Below are 3,590 nucleotides of genomic sequence, written 5' to 3'. Positions count from 1 at the left end.
TTTTAAACCATGTAAAAAAAAAAAAAGCTTGCTTAGGCAGCCCAGTTTCCTCATACGTCTTAATAACTACCCTCAACTTCTACCCAGTTAATGATGTAAGAGACAAAATACAAAGTTGAGAAATATTTAAATGAGGTGACTTACTGGGGACTCTTATCTGGTGATGATTAAGTACAGTAAGAGCTTCCACTGCATTTGTCTTGCATTCCCACTCCAACAGTCCAGAAAGTGTTTTGGCTGAAGCTGTCAAAACAAGAGTTCAAAATGTTCTCTCCTTCCCAGAATCAATAGGATTTAATTTTAAAAAAATCAGATATTTACTTACGTTTTGGATCAAAAACTTTGTATTTGATAAAAGATAAAACTTCATGATCATCACACAGCTGTCAGAAGAACAAGTGAAAACAGGTAAATCTAAGTAGCAAGAATCAAATCCTAGAGGATTTTACAGTATTACTAAGTGTGAGGTACAAAAAAAATACAGTCCCAGATACACTCTCATTTTTATTGTAATAAACAACATATAAAAGAGTAAAAGGGAAGGCAGTTTGCTTTTCAGTGCAGTGAGTTGTCAAGCTGATCCATTTGCCTTGAATTCTTCCTAAACCACAGACCCATGTTTAAATAGTATCATTAAGTTACTGAACAATGAATAAAACCCATTCAGTATTAGCCTGTAATGGTACTAAACTATGGACTTTGTTGGAGTAAGGCAAGTTAATTCTAGAGCATGTATGTGGCTGGCAGGCACAGCCCAGATCAAAAGTTAAGACAGTGTTCATATCATCTGTTGCTCTAGTCCCTACACTGCAGAAAGACTTCTAGCTACATTGCTATTTAAGTATAGTAATTATTAGAAAGGCAAACTGGGTGGCCTTTGTATGGACGGGGGAAAAAGATACAAAACCAGGCTACCTACAGAAAAGGTTCAGAAACTATCCTTTGTTGGGGGGAATGTCCATTCAAAAAAAAAAAAAGTAAGTCAACTGAAGGAACAAGTCTCAAAAACCAGACCAATGAGGGGTCACAATATGCCCTAGAAGAGATGGGATGTTGAGAGAAATGGAGAATCAGATAAAGGGCGAGGAAACAGGAGAAGGTATACTGCTCAAGCCCTTAATAGCTCAAAGAATATCTTGGGGGGGAAGCATTTGGGGAAAACTTGCAATTTTGCAAGGTATTTCAAAATGGTTTCTCACTGTCCCCTCTCTCCAGTGAAAAATTGTCAGTAAGTACCATCTTTATTATGCCATAAAGCACTTGACCTCGTATAGACTTCACAGAAATAACTGCATCAGTGATCACAGTAATTAGTTGTGTGGATTCTGTGGCAATGCAATTTCAGTGTGAAGGTGATACAGTCAACTACATCTGCATCTATGAAGATGCAACTGAAGAAATCAGAACAGATTCAGGCTACAACATTTGTTGAATTTTATGAACTGCATCAAGGATTATTTGGGAACAAGACTTATGAAGTTGACAACAGGCACCCCATAATAAACTTTTTAACTTCCTCTTATGCAGAGAAATGTCCCTTTGATGCCTGGGCTTGAAGTGCTCATTCAGATTCTTAACAGAGACATTTTGCTGTTTATTTAATACTGAAAAATACAAGAGATTCTACTTTAACCAACACATTTAGCTTTCCACAGCAGGGTATGAGCTTGTAAAGATACAGTACCCAATACGTAAAAGGAGAAAACTAAAGATGAATAGAACCTATTTTAAAGAACTTAATATATATTAATATTTGACTTCTATATTATATTTTAAAATCGAAAATCCAGCTTTTATTCCTACCTTTACAAAGGTATCTTCAGTCACGCACAGTGGAACATTATAATAATGCAAAACACAAGAAGGTGGCTGGATGATATTCTTGGATGCCTGGCCAGCACTAGTAAACCGATTGTTTTTGCTCATTGCAAAATCTTTGTAACTGCTCGTACCATCTTCCAGCTCAAATATCTGGCTAGGAACAACTGAATGCTGTTTGGATACACTACAATTGAAGAATACAGACTATAAAAAAGAACACCTCTTTGTAGACAAAATATTTAAAGATTTTTACACCCTTATGAAAGCAAAGGCCTAATGCAGCAAGATATGAACTTCCATAAATTTGTAACCCACATTAAACTTGTCAATTATTTGAGTGAATTGCCCAGTTATGGCTGGGATCAATGAAATACAGAATTACTTTGCAGAAGACAGATGTTATATTTAAAACGTTATACTAACTGTATTCTTGCAGAATGCTTTGTTCAGAATACTATTTAACACATAAATGGAGTACTATTTAACACAGAAATGGACAATGCTAAATAATTTTCGCATTATAGTTGTTGCAGTATTAGTATTACAGTGAAAAATGGGATGCACACATACCAAACGTTAAGCTTCTTCCCAAATAACTTGACACTATTGAGATGTGTGACTGCTCTTTCAACAGCATATTCATCACCCATTTCCACCAGAGCAGTGCCTGGAATAGTCTTCATGAACTTTACCTGCAACAGTGGGGGGGGGGGAGAAGAGAGCCAATAGGGTTTAAAGAATAACTTGAAGTTCAATGCCATTATGCCAGCTGGAGGACTACAGGGCATGTATTAAGTACCTTGCATTGGTCTATCTGAAAGATCTTGACACTGGTGTAATAAGAGATAAACTGGTGTAAACTTAACTCCACTTGTTCAACACTGCTCCTTTAAAGGTGGGAATCTGATAGCATTGGGGGCATGTCAAGCCTTACTCAGTATCCAAAGATTCTAACCAGCGTTTATTAGACCAGGTTTCCATGTCCCATGCTTCAATAACATGACACTGGGAAAAATGGAGATGTATGTTGAACCCTCACTGAATTCACTGGAGCACCAAAAACAACTTTTCCCGCACACAACTGCACAGCCACAAAAAAGCATGGGATTCTGATAAATTCTGTGGCCATCATACTCCTGCAGTATATAAACCCTGGGCAAACTACACTTATTTGAGATGACAGGGCATATGATATGACAGCGCATAGATGCACGGCACCTAAGAAAGTAAAACCTGTTAAGTATTGGAATGCTGCTAGCACTTGTTTTTTCAGAACACCTCAGGATTCAAAATAGCAATATCCTCTATGAATCTCTAATCTGCTTCTCTACAAGGAATAGAATGAAAAAGTGCACCAGAAAAAGGTTGCAGTCTGGAAACCCGAGTATTGGGGTGGGGGGGAATGACACAGGCACGACACCACTAACAGTGAAAACCAAAAGTGATGTCATGATGTGTGGGTGCTGGCTCAAGGATATGCAAAAACTCTATGGTTAAACCTGGAAAATCCCCCATATCATGTTGTCACTTCTGGTTTTCGCTGAAAGCAATGTTGTCGAACGCTGGCACATCCCTCCAAGTTGCCACTATTTTTCTCCTGCCAGCCTTTCAAGTGCTGGTGAGTCACAACAGGGATTGCAGGGAGGTCTCCTGCCATATGGAGACCTGGCAACCCTATATACCACGCACATGTCCAAGGGAGGACGTTATGCCTCAAATTATGACTTCTGCAAATGTCACCTGTGTCTCCCCAGAGTAATATGTGGCAA

General features: G+C 38.4%; 1 protein-coding gene across 1 annotated transcript in view; it reads right to left on the bottom strand.

The window, feature by feature from the left end:
* HNRNPLL (heterogeneous nuclear ribonucleoprotein L like) overlaps positions 1–3,590 on the bottom strand; it is a 27,420-nt gene that overhangs the window by 9,245 nt on the left and 14,585 nt on the right. Inside the window, exons 9-12 of the mRNA XM_015418060.1 lie at positions 2,392–2,513; positions 1,804–2,005; positions 326–383; positions 145–243 (exon numbers count right to left, since the gene is read on the bottom strand). Of these exons, the coding sequence (XP_015273546.1) occupies positions 145–243; positions 326–383; positions 1,804–2,005; positions 2,392–2,513 (481 nt within the window). The remainder of the gene's footprint in view (positions 1–144; positions 244–325; positions 384–1,803; positions 2,006–2,391; positions 2,514–3,590) is intronic.

Source organism: Gekko japonicus, unplaced genomic scaffold (assembly GCF_001447785.1).
Source record: "Gekko japonicus isolate JY-2015 unplaced genomic scaffold, Gekko_japonicus_V1.1 scaffold1394, whole genome shotgun sequence".
Lineage (NCBI taxonomy): Eukaryota > Metazoa > Chordata > Lepidosauria > Squamata > Gekkonidae > Gekko > Gekko japonicus.
Note: the sequence above shows the minus strand (reverse complement) of the source record. Positions and strands in the feature narration are given on the sequence as shown.